Below are 27,252 nucleotides of genomic sequence, written 5' to 3'. Positions count from 1 at the left end.
ACTGGTGGGCCCCTGTTTATCCCTCTTGTTGGCTACATCACCTTCATATTGGTGCACACAACAAAATTCATGTCGTGGGGGTGGGGCTGAGGGGTTCAGAGTGGAGGAGGGGGCTCATGGTTGGGGCAGAGGGTTAGGGTGTGTGGGGGCGGTGAGGGTTCTGGCTGGGGATGCGAGCTCTGGGGTTGGGCCAGGGATGAGGGGTTTGGGATGCAGGAGGGGGCTCTGGGGCTATGGCGGTGAGAGAGGACTCCCTCTCCCTACAGCAGCACGTGCGCTGCGGGGGACAGGCACCTCTCCTCACTGCAGCAGCTCCAGGGCTGGGGCTGTGGGATAAGTGTCCCTCCCCCGGCAGGTCCAGGGCTGAGTTGGGGTTAAGGAAGGGGCGCCCCGGCTGCAGCAGGTCCCTTACTGGGTGTATAAATACTCAAACCCTTTCATAGGAACAAAGTACTTCGTTCCCACCCTCTTAGAGGTGAGCAGGATGGAGGACCAGGGTTGCCAGATGGTCTTGGCAATTTTCAGGACCCCCTTGGGAGTGCGACGTGGGCTGGGATGGACACTAAGAGCACATCAAACAATGTGTCCATCTGCTTCTCCATTTCCTCTGCCTTGAGACCCAAGTTCGATGACACCCTACGGAGCAGTGCCAGATGCTCACTGAAATTGTCTGGTGAGCTAGCTCTGGAGGGGCCCGCCACCATCTCATCCGGAAAGGATGATGATGATTGCACCACTGTGGGAGGTCTGGCGGTGTCCTCACCCACCAGGAAGGGTAGCCTTGGATTGGGTTCTGGCTCATCACCTGCAGCAGCTACTGGAGCATCCTGCACCAAACCTGGTGCCATGGGTGCTAACTTTGGCCTCTCCGACGCAGCGACTGAGGGCTGGCAGGAGTGTTGCAATGGCATGACAGGAATACCCCAGACGGCGTTCCAATAAGGTCATTGGGTTGGCCACTGGCCCTGCTGCCAGATCGGCACCGATGCTGCAGATACACACTCTGGAGCACAAACAAGTTGCTGTCCAGGTGAGGGGCTGAACACTGCCTCCAAGCAGGAGAAGTCATCACCCTTCAGTGACCAAGGCGGGGCAACTAGTGCCAGGAGTAGTCCGACTGGTGCTGAGAGTAGGGAGAGCAGCGCCAAGTTAGGGAGAGACCTCGAGGTCTCGGTGATGGTGATCAACAGTGCAACAAAGACCAGGTCTGAGGAGATCATCTATGCCTGGGTGCGAAGACGGGGATCGGATCAGGAGCCCGGTGCTGATAATTCAGTGTCGAGCCAGAGACCTGGGCCGATGTGGAGACCAAGAACGTAGCGACCTAGGGCTCTATCTTGGCTCTGGAGATCGGTAGTGCTCGCTTGTCTTGTGCAATGCCTTGTCGGCAGGCTTGCCCTCACAGGGAGCCATAGCCGGTTCCATTGCTGCACACGGTGCCAGCTGCAGCAGGGGTGCTCAAAACTCTCCAGGCACCAGGAGCTGAGAAGAGGTCAACTGTGGTCTCAACTTGGGCCTTTTACCCTTCCCTGGAGTAGGTGGAGGGGGTTCTTTTGTGGGGAGGAACTCCGCCTGGCTAAGCCCTTTTGCAGGTCCAGAGTGGGTGTAAGGTCTGAACAGGGCTTGCTGGTGCCAACTTCTTTGTTTTCTTCTTCGACACTGTCAACAGGGATCAGTGCTGGGAAGAACCTAGTACTGGGGGTGCACTACGCACTGTGTCAGGCCGTGCTGGCTCCGAAGCTGGGCATAGGACAGCCTGCATCAGGAGGGCTCTGAGACATATGTCGCGCTATCTCTGTGTCCGAGGACGAAAGCTCTTACAGATGCGATAGCGCTCCTTTATGTGGGATTCTCCCAGGCAGCTTCCACAACTCTCATGCAGGTCACTAACAGACATAGGCCTGTTACATGTGGAACCGGGGCACGCCCTGCCTAGAACATAGTCCCTGCCAGGACACTATCTGACTAAACACTTAACAGCTACTTAACAACTGACTAACAAACAATTAAACTATTTGCAGTTAGAAGCACAAGGCTGAGATAGGAGAGAAAAATCACTGACTGCCTGCTGAGCAAGGGACAGAGATGCTCCAACTGGCCATCAGCACCTGATACATTGTGGTATGAGCGCGGCCTCCAGAGGGCGCAACAGCCAGCCCTACAGATAATGCTACGACAAAAGTCTCCGACGACCATGCACGTGGGCATGTGCACACCTACAATGGAATCGACATAAGCAAGCACTCAAAGAAGAATAGCTATAGTGGAATAAACAATCCAGCAATAACTCTTCATGTGGACATATTATACCAGAATAAATGTGATTTTATTTAGCTATTTTCTCTGCTTTAGAAGCACACTAATTATTCAGAAATAAAGTGACTTATTCTGCAATATAGTACTTCCTCGTGTGAACTCTACACAGTAGCCATAGAAAAACAGCTTATTCCACAATGGCTATTCTGGTCAATTTCCCTATCTAGGCAAGACCAGAGGAGCACAGATCCCATTGATTCTCAATAGCACCTATACTCCTAAATCACTTAGTCACTTTTGAAAACTTTTAAGGACTCTTATGCTGCAATATCTACATTTTAATTTGCATTTTAAATCATCACATTCAATCAGCTGTTTGTGGGTTTTATTAGACTGGCTAACATTTCTGCAGTCAAGCATATAGTAACGAGGTCTGAGTGTCCTGAACAGAGTATGAAAGAAAGCTTATATACTGCCAGTTTGACTTTACTCCAGAACATGCTAGCTAATGTTCCAGTCACATCAGCATACCCTGATGAGATTTCCTGTTCCTCTGTTGTTAAAATAAATATTCATTTGTTTAAATTGCCTTATTTTAAATGTAGACTAATTCCCAAAAAATTACATACAGAACAGAGTAAGTTTAAAAATCCACATTATGTTGAAGGATAGGCAAGTAGCTTTTAAATAAATTCAAAGATCCATGTGTTCCAAGGGAAGCTGGACCTACACTCTGCAACTCTGACGTATCAGACTGGAAGTTCTGCAGCAGCTTCAGATAAATTCAGAAACAGCTACTTACCAGTAATTGCTCTTCTTCAAGAATCAACTGTCGATTCACACATGTGGGATTGTGCCCTGGCACCTTGAGATCACAGAACCTTCTTCAAAACAGTGTCTTTGGGGTTTCAGATGTGCCCCTTTGTAGCACCAAAAGTGCTTATGGGAGTACAGCCCCCAACCAGCTCAGTTCCTTCTTCTGAATCACAGAATCTCAGGTATATAGAGAACTCTGAAGTAAAGAGATGCAGGAACTCTCAAAGAACAAACCAGTTATTGTTAAGTATCCTTTCTTCTTCAGGGGCTTCTTGTGCGTACCTAGTTGTGGGAGATCAGTGAACAGCACTGCCCAGGTAGAATGAAGAGTTCTTAGTTGTAGTTTGTAGAAGTGCTCTTCCGAACTTAGCCTCAGAGCAAGGTGCTGGCTCCAAAGGACAGTGCTTGGCAGAAATGTGAACAAAACTCAGCTCTTGTCCTGTCCAAATAAAAGGCCAAGGTTCTCCTCATGTTGAGTGTATGGAGGATGGCTTCCATATTACCCTGATGAGGTTTGAGATAAAAAAGGCTGGAAGCTGAATAAGATGATTCATGTGAAATGAAGTAGTCACTTCAGGAGTGAACTTCAGATGTGGTCTAAGTGCGACTTTGTCAGAGAAGAACACAGTGAAAGGAGGAAGCACCATCAGAGCCACTATCTCCCCTATCCTTCTTGCCAAGGTGATGGTGATCAGGAATGCCGTCTTCATGGAAAGGTGAATTAATGAACAAGGGGCCATAGGTTCAAATGGCGGTCTAGTCAGCCCTTTTAGCACTAGTTTGAGATCCCATTGAGGAGTGGGAAGAGGTTTGTGTTATGCCTTTGAGAAACCTCTTTTTAATTGGATAGGAGAAGATTGGGTAACCTACCTGCTGGTGGAAGGTTGCAATTGCTGCTAGATGAACCTTTAGTGAATGAATAGAGTCCCCATTTCTTGAGTCTCAACAGGTAGTCCAAGCCTACTGATAGGGTGGCTGAATTTGGGGTGACACCAGATCTGGAATCTCTTACATTTTTGTAGCTAGGAAAGGATGTACCAACTGTGTAACAGCACCTCCTCAGAGCAAGATGTTTCTATATGCTGAAGCCATGAATGACCCATGCTTTGAGCTGCAGAATCTGCAGGTTGGGATGGAGAGCGCATCCCTCATTCTGCAACAGATGAGGAGTGATTGGAAGAGTCATTGGTGGACATAATGCCAGATGTGACAGGTAAGTGTACCACATCTGCCTGAACCAAGTGGAAGCAATCAGTATGATGTTTGCTTTTACACTTTTCACTTTCAACAGGACTTTCAGTAATAGAGGAAATAGGGAAAAGGTGCAAAGAAGGCCCTTCTCCCATGGAAGGAGGAGAGCATCTCCTATGGAGAGCTGTCTGATCCCCTCCGGTCTGGAGCAATACTGTGGACATTTCTTGTTCTGGTAAGTAGCAAACAGGTCTATTACCAGCGTCCCCCATAGTCAGAATGTGTTGTGCAGTATCCCCAAATCTATTTTCCATTCAAGATCGTGAGAGAATTTGTGGCTCTGACAGTCTGTGTTGTTGTGTATTCCTGGTAGCTAGGCCACTGATATTAAGATACTGTGGGAAATGCACCAGTTCCATAGTTCTAGTGCTTCCACACACAGGGAATGTGACCTGGCACCTCCCTGTCAGTTTATGTAATATGTGCAGGCCACACTGTCCATCATGAGATTACTTGACCCTGATGGGCATCGACATAAATTTCTTTATACTGTCTCTGGTTTGTAAATCAAACAGTACAAAGCTTGGTGGCATCTCACAGGTAGTCTGGCATGAGGAATGACTGATATGCCCATGGTCATATGCTCCAGAAGGTGAAGACAGTGTCTGGCCAAGATCTGTGGGCTGGATTGTACTGTCTCTATCAGGGAGGAGCACCTTCACTTGAACAGATTTGAGGTCAGCTTCTATGAATTCAAGTCTTTGTACCAGTATCAAAGTAAAATTTTATTGGTTGATCTGTAGGTCCAGATTCAAGAACAGGCCTCATGTGGCTTGGGTGACTCACTGGGCTTATGCATAAGACCAAGCCCTGAGTAGGCAATCATCCTGGGGCTGGTTTTGTTCAACATCTTCATTAATGATCTGGATGATGGGATAGATTGCACCCTCAGCAAGTTTGTGGATGACACTAAACCGGGGGGGAGAGGTAGATACGCTGGACTGCGGGGAGAGGTAGATACGCTGGAGGGTAAGGATAGGGTCCAGAGTGATCTAGACAAATTGGAGGATTGGGCCAAAAAATCTGATGAGGTTCAACAAGGACAACTGCAGAGTCCTGCACTTAGGATGGAAGAATCCCATGCACCGCTACAGGTTGGGAATCGACTGGCTAAGTGGCAGTTCTGCAGAAAAGGACTCTGGGATTACAGTGGACGAGAAGCTGGATATGACTCAACAGTGTGCCCTTGTTGCCAAGAAAGCTAATGGCATATGAAACTGCATTAATAGGAGCATTGCTAGCAAACTGAGGGAAGTGATTATTCCCCTCTATTCGGCACTGGTGAGGCCACATCTGGAGTAATGCGTCCAGTTTTGGGCCCTCCATGACAGAAAGGATGTGGACAGATTGGAGAAAGTCCAGAGGAGGGCAACGGAAATTATCAGGGGGCTTGGGCACATGACTTATGAGGAGAGGCTGAGGGAACTGGGCTTGTTTAGTCTGCAGAAAAGAAGAGTGAGGGGGGATTTGATAGCAGCCTTCAACTACCTGAAGGGGGTTCCAAAGAGGATGGAGCTAGGCTCCATGTGGTGGCAGATGACAGAACAAGGAGCAATGGGAGGTCTAGGTTCAATATTAGGAAAAATATTTCACTAGAAGGGTGATGAAGCATTGGAATGGGTTACCTAGGGTGGTGGAAGAATCTCCCTCCTTAGAGGTTTTAAGGCCTGGCTTGACAAAGCCCTGGCTGGCATGATTTTCTTGGTGTTGGTCCTGCTTTGAGCAGGAGGTTGGACTAGATGACCTCCTGAAGTCTCTTCCAACCCTCATCTTCTATGATTCTAAGAATTCCCTGGGGGGCCAAAGAGAGGCTAAATAGGAGGACTATCTACTGGTAGTGGTCCCTGCCCAACATAAATCTGAGTTAATGACTGTGACTTGGTATAATGGAAATACAGAAGTACGCGTCTTGAAGGTCGAGAACCAATCTCCTTCTAGAGCTGCGATGATTGTTGATAGAGAGCATCTTGAATTTCTGCACTTTGACAAAACCACTGAGTGCTCCGAGGTCCAGTATGGGCCTGCAATCTCCCTTTTTCTTCAGTATTAGGAAGTAGTGAGAGTAGAAGCCTTTGCCCCTGAGATGCATGGGTACCAGCTCTATAGCTCCTACGCTGAGGAGATGGTTTACCTCTGGGCGTAGTACACCCTTGTGAGAAAGGTCCCTGAAGAGGGAAGGGGAAGGGTGGAGAAGTGGATGGCATATCTAGTCTGGACAATTTCCAACACCCACTTGTTGGAGGTTATCTGCTACAAAGGTGCTGTGAAACCGGGAAATATGATCTCCAAAAGGAGATGTGGGGGGAGGGATAGCTCAGTGGTTTGAGCATTGGTCTGCTAAACCCAGGGTTGTGAGTTCAATCCTTGAGGTGCCATTTAGGGATCTGGGGCAAAAATTGGGGTTTGGTCCTGCTTTGAGCAGGGGGTTGGACTAGATGACCTCCTGAGGTCCCTTCCATCCCTAATATTCTATGATTCTATGATTTCCTAGCATGAGGTAGTAGAGTGCGTTTTCTGCAGGCACCTCAACGAACCAATGAAAACTGCCATTTTGATGTTGAGGGCAGTGATGAAGTTCTCTATGGTCCTGACTGCTTCCACTTAGGGATCCTCAATTTCTTCCTTTGTGGTTCGTAGGACCTCTGCAATGGATATTGAGGCGTATACTGTGATGATCGGGTCTTAAATTGTGGCTGAGACCTGTCTTCTCTCTTACAGGCTGGCGTGTAAATTCCCAATAAGCAAAGTGTCATCCAAGAATCCTTCAGCATGCGAAGGGATGCATCTGTCTTCATGGCAAACAGCTTAGTTTCCTCAAAGGGGATGTCCTCCACTGTTGTCTGAACCTCTCTGGGGAAACCTGATGACTTCAGTCACGAAGCCCTTCTCATAACCACTGCAGTGGAAACTGAGCATGCAGCTGTATCTGCCGCATCTGTGTAATTCTGGTAGTTGTACATAGCCAACAGGTCCTGGTAGTTAGCCAATCGAAACTGCAAAGTGGCAGATGAGTACTCTTTCCTGCTGAACAGGTCTAAGTATTTTCCATCCTGGTCGACAGAGTGGACTTAGATTGGTCTTGGCGGCCCCTAGAATTAACCACATCCACCATGATAAGAGTTTGGAGGTAGATGAGAAAACAGGAACTCTGTAACTTTCGCTGGCACATAGTACTTTTTGTTTGCCTGCTTACATGTTGGTGGGACAGACGCTGGGGTCTGCCATAGAATTTTGGCAGGGTCCAGAAGCGCCTCATTCACAGGAAGCACCACTCTGGCAGAGGAATATCTACAAATTTGTGGTGCGGTTTGGTCACCTCATGTAGTTGGATTTGTAGGGGTTCTGCAACCCTCTGGGCCAGCTCCTGAAATGACTTGGAAGTCATTCGCCATGGATGGCGGGCGGGGGGGAGGGAATCACTGCTTTATTGGGCGAGGAGGATGATAGGCGGGCTTGAGGGGTGTCCTCCTCTTTCTGGCTCAGGCTCAAATTCCATCAGTGGGAGGTCCTGTGGTCCTTGATGCTTGCTGGTGTATCACACCGGGGGCTCAGGAGGTTTGCTATCTCTGGGCTGGCCATTGATGGGGACTTGCGGCTGATACCAATGCTGCTCGTACCATGGAGGTTGAGGGTGTGGGGGGCAGTACACTTGCTGCCCATGCTGGAATTGAGGCCTGTATGGTGGGTATGAGGAGCGTTGGGAAACCAGGTCCTCTTGCTCACTCTGACTCCACTGAGAAGGGTTGTGTGGGGCACGGAGAGGCTATCGATTCCAGTGCCTGGGGTAGCTTGGTAGCAGAGCTCCAGTGCTGTGAATAACCGAGTCTGGTGCCCCAGATACAGAAAGGTCAGCTGCACACTGGAATTCTGTCGACGTGGAGGGCGTCAGTATTGTTAGTTTTCAGTGCCAAGCAGCTTGTACCAACGATAATAGGGCCTGACCATACGATCCACCAGTACCAGGTGTGCCGGTGTCAGTGCTGTTGGCTGCAATAATGTAGCCTTACACAGGGTGGATTTCCAATGTTTTTCACACCCTCTCAGTACCAGAGCTTCCTTGCCTGTGCCAAAAGGTTCTTTGGGCTGACCGATTTGCTCTGTTGTCTTAGTATCTTGTGTGCCCTGGGCACTTGGTTTACTTGGCTTCAGTGCTGATAGTACCAATGACAAACGATGGAGCTGGGGAACATTTCCAGCTCGATCTTGGCTTGCTGCAGGGACCCACAGACCTTTTCTTAGAGGTCTTGAGTGAGTGGCTCATTTCCTTGCAAGCACCTGCCTTTGACGTAGAAGGTTGTGGTGATAGCTCTTGCTGGACTCTGAGGATTGAAGGGCCAACTCCATAAGCCGGAGTTTAAGCCCCTCAATTCTCTGTCCTTCATGGACCTGGATTTTAGCTCCTGGCACCAACCACATTTTTGTGGATTGTGCTGTTTCCCCCAAGCAACAAACCCATTGAGAGTGTCTGTCCATTACGGGAATGGATTCTTTGCAGCTCAGACACTTCTTGAAGCCTGGAGAACCAGGCATACCTTTGTCCGGGGGGTCCCCGCTCCTCCCCCAATGGAGTTGGTGGGAGGCAAACACTTCTTTTCTTTTTTTCCCCAGCAAGGCCAACTAAAAAAAAGCCAAGGAACTTAAACAAAAAAGGCAAATCTGCAAAACTATGGGGAGTTAATGATCCATGAATGGACAGCTCTCAGCTTTGGCAGGGGTGGCTGAGAAGGAACTGAGAGGGAAATGCCCTTGCGTGCTGGCTAGCCTCTTGGCAGGTGAGAAGCCGCATGAGCGGGAGACTGCTATTGAAATTCTCCGATTGGCAGCATGGGGGCGCACGCACACCTACAGTGTGCGCACGCACACCTACACTACCTAGAGAAGAATTCAATTGTATGCCTGACACAGGATGGTGACACGTGGTTCCCATGAGAGCTCTGGCAGGTCAATATACCAGAGCTGTCTTAGAAACACTGATGTAACCAGTACTTTTGCCTGCCTCTCTGGATCTTTTAAATCACATAAGAGCAGAGGATTATTAGGGGAAATGTTTAGAGACAGGCACTGCTCCAATCTACGAGAAATGCATCTTAGAGACACTCCCTGTCCTGGAGTAAAAAAAGGTAATAATTGCAGTTTTTGCTAGTGGCCAAGAGGTCCACCACAAGTGTCCACCAGTTGCTGAAGAGGTAGAGAACAACTCATGTTTTCATGAAACGCTCATATTGGTCCAGTCATTTTCTGCCCAAGAAGTCTGCTTGGACATTTTGAACTCCCACTAGTGTAGGCATGTGGCGTGAATACAATGATTTATGCACCACTGCCACCGTTTCAGAGCCTTCAGGCACAGTAGAGGAGATTGAGCTTAATCTTGTATGTTTAGATAGCGTCTCTTGGTGCTGTCTGTAGTAGGAAGAGCGCCTGAAACATAAGCCCTTGTATCAGAGGCCTGAGGTCTGGGCTAAAGTAGTGGTCAAAGCTTTGCTGATACAAAGCAAAATCAGGCTGTGAGCTAGAAGCAGGCCCTGCTCACAGAATCTGGAAAGAACAGGACTGATATTTCAAAAACACACATTCTTAAGAGGTGCTAGGCACAAAGCACTCACACAAACACATTCCAGAAGGGTGGTACCAGAACACCAATATATTCCCTAAAGACAACAGGAACACGCTGACCCATCCTAAATATAAGGTCAGGATGACAATGTGATGGATAGAAATGTTTTGATTGAATCAATATGTACAAGGTAATGGGTGGTAACAACCCACATCAGGGGGCAGCTAACTAACCACATCCGAGTGACAATATGTAATTTGTTTGTATTGATGTATAAAATGAAGCCCCAAAGGAAGTGTCTCTGTCTGGCCTAGGGAGGAATGGAAAGTCCCGCCAATCACTGAGCTGGTCTATTGTCACGGGCATACATGTGGTAGTGTACCTGTAACCATTGAACCGGGACATTAGCACCATGCTTCGTTGGCAATAAAACTGACCAGGTCGTTCACTATTAAACCAAGTCTTGCGGTCTTACTGGGCAGTTCAATGGCAGCCTGCTGCATGGGCTACGTGCCCAGAGCCAGTGCAGCATGCAAAAACAACACATGCCCGCAGCCGATCTACCAACACTGTTGTCCATCAATATCTGAAGAAGTTCCTCACCTTATGCAATAACAATGGTTCTTCAAGATATGCCCCCCTATGGGTGCTCCACAATAGGTGTGCCTCCGTCCCTGCACTGCTGATCAGTAACAGTGTCTATTGGGCCTGCACATGCACTGTCTCTTCTCGTGTTGCACCACCAGACTAGCCAGCACACATGAGCTAATCATCCTCAGTTCCTTCTCTACCACAGACTCATAAGCAAGAACTCTGAAATAGAGGGGAGGAGGGCAGGTAGCGGAGCACTTACTATAGGGACACACATCTCAAAGAACCATAGTTACTGCACAAGGTGAGGAACTTCTTCTTCAAGTGTGTCCCTCTGGGCGATCCACTGCCAAAGATGGCATCAGAGGCAGAGTCCCCGGTGATGGCATAATGTTCTGCGAAGGTGTGGACTAATGCCCACATCGCCACTCTGCAGATCTCTCAGATGGGAACGTCCTTAAAGAAGGAGACAGATGAGGAGATCCATCTCATGAAATCTGTACAGATGGGAGTCTGGGGGAGCCATGTTATGAATTTGGTAGCACTGCCTGATGCAAATCAAGACCCACTTAGAGAGCCTTTGGGCAGATATCATTAAGCCCCTAGACTTTTCTGCCATTGAGAGAAAGAGTCTATGAGACTTCCTAAAGGTTTTTGTCCTATGGAGATAAAACGAAAGGGGCTTTCCTAACATCTAAGGTAGATACGCTGGAGAGTAGGGACAGGACACACAGAGGGACTTAGACAAATTAGAGGATTGGGCCAAAAGAAATCTGATGAGGTTCAACAAGGACAACTGCAGAGTCCTGCACTTAGGACAGAAGAATCCCATGCACTGCGACAGACTAGGGACTGAATGGCTAGGCAGCAGCTCTGCAGAAAAGGACCTAGGGGTTACAGTGGACGAGAAGCTGGATATGAGTCAACAGTGTGCCATTGTTGCCAAGAAGGCCAATGGCATTTTGGGATGTATAAGTAGGGGCATTGCCAGCAGATCGAGGGACGTGATCGTTCCCCTCTATTCGACATCGGTGAGGTCTCATCTGGAGTACTGTGTCCAGTTTTGGGCCCCACACGACAAGAAGGATGTTGAAAAATTGGAAAAAGTCCAGTGGAAGGCAACAAAAATGATTAGGGGACTGGAACACATGACTTAGGAGGAGAGGCTGAGGGAACTGGGATTGTTTAGTCTGCGGAAGAGAAGAATGAGGGGGGATTTGATAGCTGCTTTCAACTACCTGAAAGAGGATGGATCTAGACTGTTCTCAGTGGTAGCAGATGACAGAACAAGGAGTAATGGTCTCAAGTTGCAGCGGTGCAGGTTTAGGTTGGATATTAGGAAAAACTTTTTCACTAGGAGGGTGGTGAAACACTGGAATGCGTGACCTAGGGAGGTGGTGGAATCTCCTTCCTTAGAGGTTTTAAGGCCCGGCTTAACAAAGCCCTGGCTGGGATGATTTAGTTGGGGATTGGTCCTGCTTTAAGCAGGGGGTTGGATTAGATGACCTCCTGAGGTCCCTTCCAACCCTAATATTCTATGATTCTATGAAGGTGTGTCATATGGCCTCCCTATTGTCTTGGTGAAGCTTGGGGTAGAAGGCAGGAAAGTGAATAGCCCATGTGCAATGGCTAGCCTCGAGGTGCAGCATGAGGAGAGACAGTGCATGTGCAGGCTCAACAGACACAGCTACTGAAGATCTCGGATCAGCAGCGGAGGGACGAAAACACACCTATGGTGGAGCACCCATAGGGACACTACTCAAAGAAGAAACAACTTTCTTCTCAGGAAAGTAATAAACATTTTAAAGTGCAATGGATCACCAGGAAGAGAAAGGCGAGTGCTATTTTACATAACTTACTTAATGCTGCCTCAAATTGGAACAGATGGCCTTTAGAAACTGCAACGTTCAGGACACTTGACATATCATGTGCCAGGAAGTACCAGACCCCAGAAGTAGTACATCTTTTCAGGAGACCAGAAGGGTTGCCCTGATTTGGAAACCCATAAAACAAGTGCCTTTTCCAAATTTTCCGCTCAATAATTTGAAATAAGTGCAACACATACCTTGTTTGTCTTTTGCCATTAAGAAGTTGCTGTGCAACTGAGGCACATTTGTCTGCATCCTGAGTAACTAATCTGAGGTGTCGCAGTAGATCATTATCTGGAAACTTTCTCATTTCTGATTCTTCTATCAAAGCCTTAAAACTGATGAGGCCTTTTAGAAGAGAATATTTTCTTGAATTAAAAATAGTTCTTTTTAGGATTGATTTTAAGTAATAGAGAAGAATACTGCAGTGCAATAACTGTATGCAACAATGTCTAATAAAAAAATCCTGAAGCTGGTATAGAAATTTTAAAAAACTGCACTCTCAGATATACAACATCCCCTACCTGCCAAACCCATAGAACCCAATGGCCGACAAGCTTCTCTCTGGGGACTCTCTCTCTCAGTTGTGAGATGGAGTCATGGAAAGGTATATAAATATACAGAAAAAGGAAAAGGAGTACTTGTGGCACCTTAGAGACTAACAAATTTATTTGAGCATAAGCTTTCGTGAGCTACAGTGAAGTGAGCTGTAGCTCACGAAAGCTCATGCTCAAATAAATTTGTTAGTCTCTAAGGTGCCACAAGTACTCCTTTTCTTTTTGCAGATACAGACGAACACGGCTGCTACTCTGAAACCTGTAAATATACAGATTTATTCATATGATACATAAATAAGCTTCAGAGACAAAGTTGTTGAGTTTCAGCAGGTAACAATGAAATAAGAAACATTTTGGAAACTGACAATTTTTTAGCATCTGTAGCAAATACAAGATAAGGAAAATACATACTTCTTTTATTGTTAATTTTTGCCTCCAAAGCTTCATTTACTTTTGAAGCCCATTCATTGTAGGATTCTGCACGCAATTTCAGTGCATTCATCATTGGATAGAGATCATCTAGTTTGTATCGATATCTGGAAGGGGCACAGAAGTCAGTCCCTTTAGTAAGGCATGAATGAACATCAAAATAAGATTGCCTAGTGTCCATATGAATCATCACTGCTTTATCTATAGAAGTTGTACTTACTATTATTCATTATATTATTCAGTGCTCACAAGCATATTAGACAACCCATTTTACAAATTCTAGACCAGGTTCCAGCTCTGAAGAGCTCGCAATCCAACTGAAAATATGACAGTGAAGAGATAACAAAACGGGGGGGGGGGGGGGGGGTGTAGAGGGTGAAGGACAGCAGCTCAGAAAAGCAACTTGATTACTCAGTTACTCAGCAAAGGCTAGAACCGGATCATTTGATGATTATCTGTTCTGTTCATTCCCTCTGAGCAGGGCCGGATTAACTCTCCTGTGGGCCCAGGGCTATTAGATTTTATGGGGCCTGTATACAAGTCTTTTTCCTGGGAGGGAGCTTGGTGCAGGAGGGGGTTGGGGCAGGGGATTGGGATGCAGGGTCTGGGAGGGAGTTTGGTGCAGAAGGGGGCTCCGGGTCTCGGAGGGAGTTTGGGTTCAGGAGGGGGATTCTGACCTGGGGCAGGGGGCTGGGGAGGAGGAGGCGGTGCAGGGTCTGCAAGGGAGTTTGGGTGCAAGAGGGAGCGCCCGACTGCTGCAGAGTGTTGGGGTAAAGGAGATGGTGAGGGGTGTGGGCTCTGGGAGGGAGTTTGGTGCAGGAGGGGGATTCTGACCTGGGGCAGGGATGCAGGAGGGGGTGCAGGATCTGCGAGGGAGTTTGGGTGCAGGAGCAGGCTGAGACAGGAGCTTGGGGTGCAGGAGGGGGTGCAAGGTATAGGCCCTGGCCAGGAGGCGCTTATCACTGTTGGTTCCCGGTCAATGGCACAGCAGGGCTCAGGCAGGTTACCTGCCTGCCTGCCATAGCCCCATGCCGCTCCCGGAAGCGGACGGCTGCTGACATGTCTCTGCGCACCCCTGTGGGGAGCGGGAGAGCGTGTCTCCTTGAGCTGCCTGCACCCACAATCGCCACTCCCGTAGCTGCGGGGACGGTGCTGGGGGTGGGGGCAGCGCACGGAGCCTCCTCCCCCTCAAGGGCCACAGAGCCAGCAGCCAGGCACTTCTGGGAGCAGCATGGGGCCAGGGTAGGCAGCCTGAGCGCTCCAGAGATCACTGCCTGTGATTTATTTTTCCGGGGGCCCCAGGCTGTAGCCCGTCAGAAGACAGGATAGCGGGCTAGAAGGACCTTTAGTCTGACCCAGTGTGGCCGTTCTTATGTAACTACTATAGCAAGATGAAACAACACTTATTTTGGTGTACAGTTGGGGATTGGTCCTGCTTTGAGCAGGGGGCTGGACTAGATGACCTCCTGAGGTCCCTTCCAACCCTGATATTCTATGATTCTATGATATTCTACATATAAAGCATGAGCACACTAATTTATTGTAGATGTTACATGCAGTGTAGTTGTAGCCGTGTGAGTCCCAGGATATTAGAGAGACATGGTGGAGGAGGTAATATCTTTTATTGGATCAACATCTTTCCAGCTACACAGAGCTCTTCTTCAGGTCTGGGAAAGGTACTCCGAGCATCACAGCTAAATGCAAGGTGGAACAGATTATTTAGCGTAAGTAGTTAGCACATATGTGGGTGAAACCAGACAATTACTGCACTCTAAAATGAACTTATGAACTTATACAGGAAATGAACTTATACAGGAAAATAATAAAAGACAAAAATACCCTACCACCTGTGAGTGAACACTTTTCACAGAGCAATCACTCTATATCTGACCTATCGGTCCTCATCCTCAAAAGAAACCTGTACAACACTTTCAAAAGATGAGCCTGGGAGCTTAAATTCATAACTCTGGTAGACACTAAAAATCATGGACTGAACAGACACTGGATTTCTGGTTTATTGCAACAATCTGTAACCCACTAACCCCCCCCCCCCCATACACGCTTTTTATCCTATGACTGCAGAGGTGTTAACGGGCCACTCTACCTTGAATGGTCCCTTACAATATGTGCTAACTACTTAAACTAAACAATCAGTTCCACCTTGCATTTTGCTATGATGCTCAGAGTACCTCTCCCAGACCAGCTCTGTCTGTGCAGCTTGAAAGCTGGTCTCTCACACCAACTGAAGCTGGTCCAATAAAAGATATTACCTCACCCACCTTGTCTCTCTTGTAGGTGTTATGGCAGAAATATCTCTTGTGGGATTTGAAAAAGAAGAGTTAATGGCATTATACACCATCTCAGAAACGGTGTTCTTTGTTTTGGGCACTGTGGAAATAAGTTTGAACATGGTTTTGGGAGAAATATAAATGGCATCACTAGAAAAGCAGATGAGTGATGTGCCCCCCACCCCTACTAGATTACTCATAAAACTAAATTTAAGAAAAGTATATCTTGTTCTCATAGACCCCCAATGAATAATACTTTTTTCTAGCCAAAACATACCCCAGTGTATATTTATAGGTGGGACAAGAGCACAGATCTTCTATGTGATACAGGCATACCAGTAAGCCAGGTTTACATGAGCAATAGACAGCAGACATGAAGCAAGTGGTTTTACACTTTATGCACTGACGCTCATCATCTGGCAACATTTCAAAAGCCATCCTCTCGGAATCAGTCACTCCCTACAACAGAATACACTAAAGTGACTTCACAGTATAACAAACAGAGCAGACTAGTTCAGACTGGAAGATCAGAAGTTAAGTTGATCCAAGAGATGATTTATCACGAAAGTTTAGGATTAAGATATTGGCCATATGAAAATAACCACATTTTGGTTAATGGGGACTCAACCTCTTCAACTAAGTTACTGAAGAAACTATAAAACCTACTATTTTAAAAAGGCATTTAAAAAAAAAATCTATTAAGGGTCAGATTCTAATACCCCACTAATGTCAAGTAGTTCTTTCCTCAACTAGTCCCATTAAAATCAAAGGGTTTTGATTTTAAAAGAGAACTAGATAAATTCACGGAGGTTAAGTCCATTAATGGTTATTAGCCAAGATGGGTAAGGAATGGTGTCCCTAGCCTCTGTTTGTCAGAGGTTGGAGATGGATGGCAGGAGACAGATCACTTGATGATTACCTGTTTGGTTCACTTCCTCTGGGGCATCTGGCATTGGCCACTGTCGGTAGACAGGATACTGGGCTGGATGGACCTTTGGTCTGACCTAGTATGGCCATTCATATGTTCTTATGGGTTAGGGTAACATTGATGCAGGACAACATGCGTGAACTTCTGATCATGACTTTAAAGTTACTCCAGTCAGCATAATTTCATTTCCTAAAGCTTACCAGTTTATGCACAGCTTCTCGTAAGGCCTTTTCATCTTCAATCATAATAGCCATGTCTTTCTGAACAGTAGAAGCTACCACAACATCAAGGACATCTGCTTTAGAAGCCATTTTACATATCATCTCATCATGAGAAAAAACACAGTAGCGGTTTAACAAGCGATAATGTTCCACACACTGGCGACCCAATGGCAGCTGTATCGGGGTGGGAGGAGAGGAAAGAGAAGAGGGAGAGAGTGGCAGAAAGATTTTTTTTAATGTTATTTATGAAACCTTTAGAGGCATAATAGTGTGAAGGCACAGACTGTCTGTGCTATTAACTAATTACTATCTATCCAACCAAATGAAAGCGAAGAGCAGCACATTCTAGGAACAATATATATTAATTTTAAATCAAAAGTATACCACACGTTAAAGAGTAAAGAAGACCATGAGCAAGTTCCTATAACTCAGGATACTGACTACTGTGTTTGGATTTAGTAGGAGCATTGCCAGCAGATCGAGGGAAGTGATTATTCCCCTCTATTCGGCACTGGTGAGGCCACATCTGAAGTAATGCGTCCAATTTTGGGGATCCTACTACCGAAAGGATATGGACAAATTGGAGAGAGTCCAGCAGAGGGCAACAAAAATTATTAGAGGGCTGGGGCATATGACTTATGAGGAGAGGCTGAGGGAACTGGTGTTATTTAGTCTGCAGAAGAGTATGGGGGGGATTTGATAGCAACCTTCAACTACCTGAAGGGGGGTCCAAAGAGGATGGGGCTAGGCTCTTCTCAGTGGTGGCAGATGATAGAACAAGGAGTAATGGTCTCAAGTTGCAGTGGGGGATGTCTAGGTTGGATATTAGGAAAAACTATTTCACTAGGAGGGTGGTGAAGCACCGGAATGGGTTACCTAGGGAGGTGGTGGAATCTCCCTCCTTAGAGGTTTTTAAAGCCTGGTTTGACAAAGCCCTGGCTGGGATGATTTAGTTGGGGTGGTCCTGCTTTGAACAGGGGGTTGGACTAGATGACCTCCTGAGGTTCCTTCCAACCCTGATATTCTATGATTCTATGACTTGGAAACTTGTTGCACTCAAGGCCAGATTAAGAAAATCCAGGGCCCTAGGCAACTACAACAATCCCCAGAGCAATGAGTCTTGGAGTTAACATTCTATGAACTGGAATGGGACAGTTCACCTGTTCCACTATTTTTTTAGGCTGTCTGCAGACTCAGGCTGACATCACTGCAGTGGTTACACTCACATCACATTTTCCAGTTTATCTTTGCAACCATCAGGGCTACAGGGTTTTTTTGTTTTGTTTTGTTTTTTTTAAACATTTACATTCTGATGTAATCATATGACTCCAGGAGCTGGGACTCCGGATACAGGCCTGAAGTGTCTATACATTATTCCAGCTCCCTTGTCATATTTATAAACAGCACTTCCAAGTCAGAGCAGCAGCATTTCCAAATGGCCCACAAGTAAATGATTGAAAATTGTTTCATAGAATGACAAAATTTATGTTGGGAAAATCCAGAGTAATCAGAAGCAATTGTACTTGAAAAGGACAGTTATGAGACGAAACAATATTTTAATCGCTGGAGATGTTATTTGTTATCATGTATAGATGTTATAAGGCGACTGTATTTGGCCTATCTTGGCGGAACCATTCTCAGTGTATTTTGATTAAAAGCAATAAAAAGGAGAGAAAATAGCTTTAATAGCCATAATCTTTGGTTTGTACAGTAGCCTATTATCTGCTGCTGCTCTGAACAGGAATCTTCTGTTTTATTGTTTAGGATTAGACCACTAAGACTTCCAGTAAATTAACCCTGATGAACACTTCAGGCAATGGCCTCTTGGAACAGTTCTGTCTGATTCTCTGAGATGCAATTGCAAATCTTACAGTACTTAACAGCTGACGTGTGCATGCAAGAAATGCAGTTTTCCTGGTTATTTTTTCCAAGTGAAAGCAATGTGAAAACCTCATGCTAGTGCACAGAATTTCCTGGTGAGATGGAACAAGTGGATCTCTACCGATGGTTAGAGCTATGATATGAGGTCAAGATAAAAACTTGAAAATGCCAAAGCAAACCATGTTTCACAACCTATTCTGATTTTGCTCTTATTTAAGTAACAGAGAACAGTTCCAGTCTTTACCTAACAGAAAGTATTATCATAAAAAGGATTAAATACTGTTAAAGATTTAAAGAGTTTAAAATTTGGATTTGACAGTACTGCTTAAAGGGTCCATTCAAAATCAGTGAAGTGGTGTAATAGTCCAAAAGAGTTCCATTCCACACTGATGTAACCTGAAGACAGTCACATTGATAATTATTTGTCTCATCATAGGGCCTATGAGCCCCAGTCATGGAACAGGACCCTATTGTGCTAGGTGCTGTGCAAACAAAGACAGTCCCAGCTTCAAGCAGCTTACAATCTAAGTAAATACAATTTACTGTCAAAAAATGGACAAGAAACTTGGAGCTGCTTGCACAAAATTTTTGTCTGAGACTGCAGTAAATAATTGTTCCAAGATATGCCATAAGAAACTTTTTAAAGGTGTTTGAAGCAAAGTTGGAAGAGTCCCTATGGTCGATTCTGAATAATAATTTTCCTGTATTTAGGTCAAGAATGGGAGTAGGGGGTGCAAAAAAGGTAGCTTTAAGCAACCTTTGTGCTTTCTGTATTCTCATGACATGTAGGGTTCTGTCCAGTCCCTAGTATAAGTTAAAGCAACCTTAGGCTGCTCTGAATCATGCTCTGCTTCCCCAGAACAGTTATGGGCACTGGGAAGCAGATAATACCCATAGTTCAGTACACTCTGGCCACATCTCCATGACCAACATGCCCTGTTTGCTGCAGGCTGGGAGCAGAATCTGTGTAGAGTCTTCTGCAGTTCTGTACTGTTTGGGCAGGCCCCTTGCCTAACTGTTTCCATGGCATAAATGGCCTTAGTGTAACTAGGAATCACAACCCATGTTAATAATTGATGTTTGATTCTTTTAGGGGAGCTGGGTGAGGAGAAAGTTTTCAGTCAGTACACTGAACTTGTTTTAAAGCTGATTTAGTATTCTGAAATCACTAAGCTATGTACAGCTAAAGTGTTTTTATTACCTACTTAGAAGTATTGCACAAAGTGAAAAATAGCAAAGTACCACTATCCATGCTGAGTTTTCTTTGGTCATTGTGCACTAGGAAAATTCTTCTTTATGCCTTCCACTCAATTGATTCAAGTGAGATTGTGCATGCACAATAAAATTACAACCACATTACTGAGTAAGCATATACTTTTACTGAAAATTCATGCCATGTCCTTAAAACATACCCAATCAACTGTGCAGAAGTTCACAGCTTCAGCAAAATTAAAACCCTGATTAAAGCCACTGTGATAGGCTCTTGGAAATGTAATCACAAATTCTCCAGCACACTGGTTGGTTCGGTAAACCTAATAAAAACAAGAGGCAAACCATGTTGATTTCTAACAATGGGTGAGAATTACAGAGGTACAGGCTGAGATTTTCAAAGCCACCAAGGGGATGTGTACGCCTGATGCCCATTTATTTAGCTTAAAATACTTTAAAAAGCTCAGCCAAAGAGTTACAATTTTTATTCAGAGAGCACAGGGACTAATTCTGCACTCCACGAGACCGCAGGTAAACTCCTAGTACCAACAATTAGGTTGAAAAACGCTGACGAAACAACTCCCAGCACAGAGTGTTACTCAGCCTTACTGGCAGATGGAGCTACCACTCAGCCAGTGTATGTACCGTAAAGGTGGCAGATATTTCTCTAAAATGTAAGAGCTCGTATTTTTTTCAAACAAGAAACAGCAAATTTGGCTTTAAAAAATAAACAAATATTCTAGTGCTTGGTGGCTGATGGGTTTTTTTGTTTGGTTTTGAATATATATATTTTTCTTTAAAGGTGGCAAACCAAAGGGTCATTTAGGGCAAGATCAAGTTTCCTTTCAGCTCTGAGTAAGGGGCAGTGTGAAGATGTGCTGCTACAGAAAGAGCAGAAAGGAAGCGAGACTGAATTTGCACAGCAGGGAGGGAAGTATGCTGTATTGACTCATTACAGCAAACTCTCACCCCACAGGCGACCAACCAGAGCTGGCTGAACTCAAGGGGATGGGAGAACAGCCATGGGGTCTGCCTAATTCCCAACCCCATCCAACCAACCAGATAAAAAGCAATGACTGCATTGCCCATCCTGTCAAACCAGCACATTACACCTGCTCAAGTCCCTGCTGCTCTCCCTGACCCTGGACTCAGATGTAAGTGGGTTTGATGTGGCCACACAGGAGAATAAGGGGAGGCTTTACTTTCTCTAACAAGCACCTCCAGCTGATGCAGCCCTAAACATGGCTAAGTCACAATATAGCCTTTAAACAGGAAATCTGCAGCTATCAACTAATGTGACCTCACTGATCATCTTAAATCAGGACAAGACAAACCTGCGTATTCCACACATTTTTGTGGACTCTGAATTTGACTTCAGCTATCATTGCAATTCTGAGATGCATGTATTGGTCAGAGAAGTATTTAAAATGAGAGCCTTCTGTCTCATTTCACAAGTGATATATGAAAGTCACTAGGCTCTTCATAAAGAGGAATTAAGTTTAAGATTAGTGAGCTGCTGAAGTATATACTGAGATGAAGATGTTTAAAAATGTACAGGTGGCGGAGGGGAGGAGGTTGGAAGGTAGCTGTAATTTCTTGTTTTCTGAAACACCATGAGATCAATCAAGAATTCCCACAGCTTAAAACTTCTGTGTCTCTGAAATCACACTTTAGGTACCTTACACTGCCTCACTCCCTCCATGTTTCCACTGGGTTCCAAGGACAGCTCCTTTCAAAAGCCAGTTAAGTATATGGGAAGTATATCCTTTCAAAGTCTGAGAGGAAGGAGAATGGTGAGTGATGCATTTTCTTTAACAGGTAAATAATGACCCAGAATGACAGGAAATATGAGAGGAAGGATGTAGATGAGGCACTGCCAAACTATTCAGCACTACAGGGAAGAGCTACAAAGAAGTCACGGTTTCCCTTTCTTTGCTGGGAAGCTGTGTTCCAACCACCACCAGAAAGGAAATAAGCTTAGAACAAACAGGAGGCAGCCAAGAGCTCTAGCATCCAACTAAAGGGCACCTGACAAGCCTCCACAAGTGCCTCAAAAACTCAAACCACCTTACGTGGAACATGGACCCAGGAATGGAAATCCACTGAGACAGGTCTCTCTGGAGAAGAGCATGTGAAATAATCATCTTAAGTAAGTCTAAAAAGCAATGGCTGCATTGTCCATCCTTTCAAACCAGTACATCCCAGCTCAAACAAATTTAATTCATCCAATACATTATTTCTATAGTGTGCAATATATGCATAAGCTATTGCAAAGTTGTGTTAACAACTGATTTAAATTGTCAACCTTACAGAAGAAGCCAACATAAAAGAAGAGGAGATAAATGACAATGAACACAGAACTCCAATGACATACGGGCACTCCGTGGGCCATCAGCGTATTTGGGTTCATAATGGTGACAAGCTGATGCAAAAGATCAGGTTGAGACACAAATAACTCAGGAGCCAGCTTCTTCATTACATCTTCCAGCTGCTCAGCTGCATATCCTGGGGCTCCATACCACGTTTTCGGTTCACCCCTGCATGTTTAAAAAAAAGAGGATACTAAATACATTCATATTTACAGGCTCTTGATTCACAACACATTGTACGGAAAGGACGCTAAATAAGCACTATGCAGGAGTGCACTAAGAGTTCTCTACATGGTGGAGTTGCATGCTGTACAAGGGTGTGATTTCTACAGCTCACTAACATGCTGTGCATTAATTCATCCATATAGACTTTACTGGTGCACTTTAAGGTAGCACTGTTCAAAACAATACTGATCAAGTACACTAGGGAACCTTTAGTCTACACAGACCAAGTAATGTACAGCACATTAGTGCACTTTAGAAATCACACCCCCATAGGGTGCATTACCCCATCACACAGGCAACCCCTAAGGCTCTATCCCAGAGGTTGGCAAACTACGGCCCATGGGCCGCATCCAACCCACCAGCCATTTTAATCCGACCCTTGACCTCCTGCTGGGGAGCAGGGTCTGGGGCTTGCCTCACTCCAGCACTCCAGCTGCGGAGCAGGGTCGGGGGCCGCTCCGTGCAGCTCCCGGAAGCAGCAGCATGTTCCCACTGTAGCTCCTATGCATAATGGCAGCCAGCGGGCTCTGCTCCACATGCTGCCCCGACCCCAAGTGCCACCCCCGCAGCTCCCATTAGCTGGAAACTGTGGCCAATGGGAGCTGCAAGGGTGGCACCTGTGGATGGGGCAACACACAGCAAAGCCGCTTGGCCGCGCCTCTGTGTAGGAGCCGGAGGACATGCTGCTGCTTCCAGGAGCTGCTTGAGGTAAGCGCTGCCCAGAGCCAACCCCCACCCCAACCCCCATCCCAATCCTGATCCCCCTCCCACACTCCGAATCCCTCTGTCTCAGCCCGGAGCCCCCTCCTGCACCCCAAACCCCTCATCCTCAGCCCTACCACAGAGCCTGCACCTCCAGCCGGAGTCCTCACCCCCCCCCCGTGTCCCGATCTCCCTCCCGCCCTCCAAACCCCTTGGTCCCAGCCCAGAGCACCCTCCTACACCCCAAACCCCTCATCCCCAGCCCCACCCCAAAACCTACACCCCCAGTCAGAACCCTCAACCCACCCCCACACACACACACACTTCATCCCAAGAAAGGGGGAAAAATTCATAGGAAGGAGTTGTACACCAAGCTGGATGAGCTAGCATCTTAGAGAGGTGATTAAGAAGAAGCAGAAAGCATACAGGGAGTGAAAGATGGGAGGGATCAGCAAGGAAAGCTACCTAATTGAGGTCAGAACATGTAGGGATCAAGTGAGACAGGCTAAAAGTCGAGTAGAGTTGGACCTTGCAAAGGGAATTAAAACCAATAGTAAAAGGTTCTATAGCCATATAAATAAGAAGAAAACTAAGAAAGAAGAAGTGGGGCCGCTTAACACTGAGGATGGAGTGGAGGTTAAAGATAATCTAGGCATGGCCCAATATCTAAACAAATACTTTGCCTCAGTCTTTAATAAGGCTAAAGAGGATCTTAGGGATAATGGTAGCCTGACAAATGGGAAGGAGGATATAGAGGTAGATATTACCATATCAGAGGTAGAAGCGAAACTGAAACAGCTTAATGGGACTAAATCGGGGGGCCCAGATAATCTTCATCCAAGAATATTAAAGGAATTGGCACCTGAAATTGCAAGCCCATTAGCAAGAATTTTTAATGAATCTGTAAACTCAGGAATAGTACCGAATGATTGGAGAATTGCTAATATAGTTCCTATTTTTAAGAAAGGAAAAAAAAGTGATCCGGGTAACTACAGGCCAGTTAGTTTGACATCTGTAGTATGCAAGGTCCTGGAAAAAATTTTGAAGGAGAAATTAGTTAAGGACATTGAAGTCAATGGTAAATGGGACAAAATACAACATGGTTTTACAAAAGGTAGATCGTGCCAAACCAACCTAATCTCCTTTTTTGAAAAAGTAACAGACTTTTTAGATAAAGGAAATGCAGTGGATCTAATTTACCTAGATTTCAGTAAGGCATTTGATACGGTGCCACATGGGGAATTATTAGTTAAATTGGAAAAGATGGGGATCAATATGAAAATTGAAAGGTGGGTAAGGAATTGGTTAACAGGGAGACTACAGCTGGTCATACTGAAAGGTGAACTGTCAGGTTGGAGGGAGGTTACCAGTGGAGTTCCTCAGGGATCGGTTTTGGGACCAATCTTATTTAATCTTTTTATTACTGACCTTGGCACAAAAAGTGGGAGTGTGCTAATAAAGTTTGCAGATGATACAAAGCTGGGAGGTATTGCCAATTCGGAGAAGGATCGGGATATTATACAGGAGGATCTGGATTACCTTGTAAACTGGAGTAATAGTAATAGGATGAAATTTAATAGTGAGAAGTGTAAGGTTATGCATTTAGGGATTAATAACAAGAATTTTAGCTATAAGTTGGGGACGCATCAATTAGAAGTAACGGAAGAGGAGAAGGAACTTGGAATATTGGTTGATCATAGGATGACTATGAGCTGCCAATGTGATATGGCTGTGAAAAAAGCTAATGCGGTTTTGGGATGCATCAGGAGAGGCATTTCCAGTAGGGATAAGGAGGTTTTAGTACCGTTATACAATGCACTGGTGAGACCTCACCTAGAATACTGTGTGCAGTTCTGGTCTCCCATGTTTAAAAAGGATGAATTCAAACTGGAGCAGGTACAGAGAAGGGCTACTAGGATGATTCGAGGAATAGAAAACTTGTCTTATGAAAGGAGACTTAAGGAGCTTGGCTTGTTTAGCCTAACTAAAAGAAGGTTGAGGGGAGATATGATTGCTCTCTATAAATATATCAGAGGGATAAATATAGGAGAGGGAGAGGAATTATTTCAGCTCAGCACCAATGTGGACACAAGAACAAATGGGTCTAAACTGGCCACTAGGAAGTTTAGACTTGAAATCAGACGAAGGTTTTTAACCATCAGAGGAGTGAAGTTTTGGAATAGCCTTCCAAGGGAAGCAGTGGGGGCAAAAGATCTATCTGTTTTTAAGATTCTACTCGATAAGTTTATGGAGGAGATGGTATGATGGGATAATGGGATTTTGGTAAGTAATTGATCTTTAAATATTCAGGGTAAATAGGCCAAATCCCCTGAGATGGGATATTAGATGGATGGGATCTGAGTTACTATAGAAAATTCTTTCCTGGGTATCTGGCTGGTGAATCTTGCCCATATGCTCAGGGTTTAGCTGATTGCCATATTTGGGGTCGGGAAGGAATTTTCCTCCAGGGCAGATTGGAGAGGCCCTGGAGGTTTTTCGCCTTCCTCTGTAGCATGGGGCATGGTTGACTTGAGGGAGGCTTCTCTGCTCCTTGAAGTCTTTGAACCATGATTTAAGGACTTCAATAGCTCAGACATGGGTGAGGTTTTTCATAGGAGTGGGTGGGTGAGATTCTGTGGCCTGCGCTGTGCAGGAGGTCGGACTAGATGATCAGAATGGTCCCTTCTGACCTTAGTATCTATGAATCCCCCTTACCCCAACCTGGAGCCCCCTCCTGTACCACGAACTCCTCATTTCTGGCCCCACTCCGGAGCCCCCACCCCCAGCCTGAGCCAGAGTTTGCCCACCACTGCCATAACTCTTAACATTTAATGCTATAGGCTCTCTCTTCAGACTTAAGCCTTAATTAGCTAGATTTCTGAATGTGTAATTTAAAGTATTCTGAAATTGCCTGTAAGAGTATACTGTGGAATTCCACTTTTATGCCTCAAGAGCAAATCTGCTCAGGTTAGTGTTCTTTCACTGCAAATACAACAAATTCCACTTGGGGCCTGACAACCTCTGGTTGAGGCAGAATCACCATAGAAGCAATATATAGCAACTCCTCACTTAACATCCTCCCTGTTAATGTTAGTCTGTATTCGCAAAAAGAAAAGGAGTACTTGTGGCACCTTAGAGACTAACAAATTTATTAGAGCATAAGCTTTCGTGAGCTACAGCTCACTTCATCGGATGTTGTTTCATTGTTACGTTGCTGATCAATTAGGGAACATGCTTGTTTAAAGTTGCAGAATGCTCCCTTATAACGTTGTTTGGCAGCTGCCTGCTTTGTCCACTGCTTGCAGGAAGAGCAGCCTGTTGGAGCTGGGTGGTGGGGGCTTGGAACCAGGGTGGACCGGCAGCCCCCCATCCGCTCCCCTAAGTTCCCTGTGCAGCAGCTGCCCAGCAGGCTACTAATGTAGTGCCCATCTTTAAAAAAGGGAAGAAGGAGGATCCTGGGAACTACAGGCCGGTCAGCCTCACCTCAGTCCCTGGAAAAATCATGGAGCAGGTCCTCAAAGAATCAATCCTGAAGCACTTAGAGGAGAGGAAAGTGATCAGGAACAGTCAGCATGGATTCACCAAGGGAAGGTCATGCCTGACTAATCTAATCGCCTTTTATGATGAGATTACTGGTTCTGTGGATGAAGGGAAAGCAGTGGATGTATTGTTTCTTGACTTTAGCAAAGCTTTTGACACGGTCTCCCACAGCATTCTTGTCAGCAAGTTAAGGAAGTATGGGCTGGATGAATGCACTATAAGGTGGGTAGAAAGCTGGCTAGATTGTCGGGCTCAACGGGTAGTGATCAATGGCTCCATGTCTAGTTGGCAGCCGGTGTCAAGTGGAGTGCCCCAGGGGTCGGTCCTGGGGCCCGTTTTGTTCAATATCTTCATAAATGATCTGGAGGATGGTGTGGATTGCACTCTCAGCAAATTTGCGGATGATACTAAACTGGGAGGAGTGGTAGATACGCTGGAGGGGAGGGATAGGATACAGAAGGACCTAGACAAATTGGAAGATTGGGCCAAAAGAAATCTAATGAGGTTCAATAAGGATAAATGCAGGGTCCTGCACTTAGGATGGAAGAATCCAATGCACCGCTACAG

At 45.8% G+C, this 27,252-nt stretch overlaps 1 protein-coding gene across 9 annotated transcripts in view; it reads right to left on the bottom strand.

The window, feature by feature from the left end:
* KDM5B (lysine demethylase 5B) overlaps positions 1-27,252 on the bottom strand; it is a 204,053-nt gene that overhangs the window by 67,083 nt on the left and 109,718 nt on the right. For 8 of the 9 annotated variants that reach the window (XM_043500701.1, XM_043500706.1, XM_038379466.2 and 5 more), the window contains 6 exons: positions 22,224-22,386; positions 20,053-20,172; positions 16,739-16,933; positions 15,888-16,069; positions 13,305-13,429; positions 12,534-12,684 (listed from right to left, as the gene is read on the bottom strand). In XM_043500701.1, coding sequence (XP_043356636.1) covers positions 12,534-12,684; positions 13,305-13,429; positions 15,888-16,069; positions 16,739-16,933; positions 20,053-20,172; positions 22,224-22,386 — 936 coding nt within the window. The remainder of the gene's footprint in view (positions 1-12,533; positions 12,685-13,304; positions 13,430-15,887; positions 16,070-16,738; positions 16,934-20,052; positions 20,173-22,223; positions 22,387-27,252) is intronic. The other variant, XM_043500704.1, reaches the window with a different exon arrangement.

This window comes from Dermochelys coriacea, chromosome 21 (genome assembly GCF_009764565.3).
Source record: "Dermochelys coriacea isolate rDerCor1 chromosome 21, rDerCor1.pri.v4, whole genome shotgun sequence".
Classification (NCBI taxonomy): Eukaryota; Metazoa; Chordata; order Testudines; family Dermochelyidae; genus Dermochelys; species Dermochelys coriacea.
This window is presented reverse-complemented; position numbering and strand designations above follow the sequence as displayed.